At 63.5% G+C, this 293-nt stretch overlaps 1 protein-coding gene across 1 annotated transcript in view; it reads right to left on the bottom strand.

Annotated features, from left to right (window-relative positions):
- The window catches only part of PRUNE2 (prune homolog 2), a 300,796-nt gene extending 300,509 nt beyond the window's left edge, over positions 1-287 (bottom strand). Inside the window, exon 1 of the mRNA XM_019517431.1 lies at positions 205-287. Coding sequence (XP_019372976.1) covers positions 205-240 — 36 coding nt within the window. The 5' untranslated portion in view covers positions 241-287. The remainder of the gene's footprint in view (positions 1-204) is intronic.
- Between the last annotated feature and the right edge of the window lie 6 nt (positions 288-293).

The following is a 293-nucleotide window of genomic DNA, read 5'->3' as shown; positions in this document are numbered from 1 at the left end:
AAGAAAAGGCCAGCCCCTCCCAGGCCCCAAGTGATGCCTTAGCTCAGCTGCACAAGGTGCTGATGGCAAGGGCTGCAAAGTTGCCCAGGGCGGGTGCCTGCGGGCATGAGGCAAGCCCAGCCCTACAGCACCCGAGTGGCTGAAGTTTGGCTGGTGCACCCCCCCTCCCCTTCCTCCTCCCCTCCCCTCCCCCCTGCAACTCACCAGCTTGGATTTGGTGCGCTGCAAAAATTCTTCCATGCTGCTGTCATGGGGGAGCTGAGGCAGCCGGGGCAAAGTTCCCTGCGCCGAGC

Source organism: Gavialis gangeticus, unplaced genomic scaffold (genome assembly GCF_001723915.1).
Source record: "Gavialis gangeticus isolate Ggan-Ray unplaced genomic scaffold, GavGan_comp1, whole genome shotgun sequence".
In the NCBI taxonomy this organism is placed as follows: Eukaryota; Metazoa; Chordata; order Crocodylia; family Gavialidae; genus Gavialis; species Gavialis gangeticus.
Note: the sequence above shows the minus strand (reverse complement) of the source record. Positions and strands in the feature narration are given on the sequence as shown.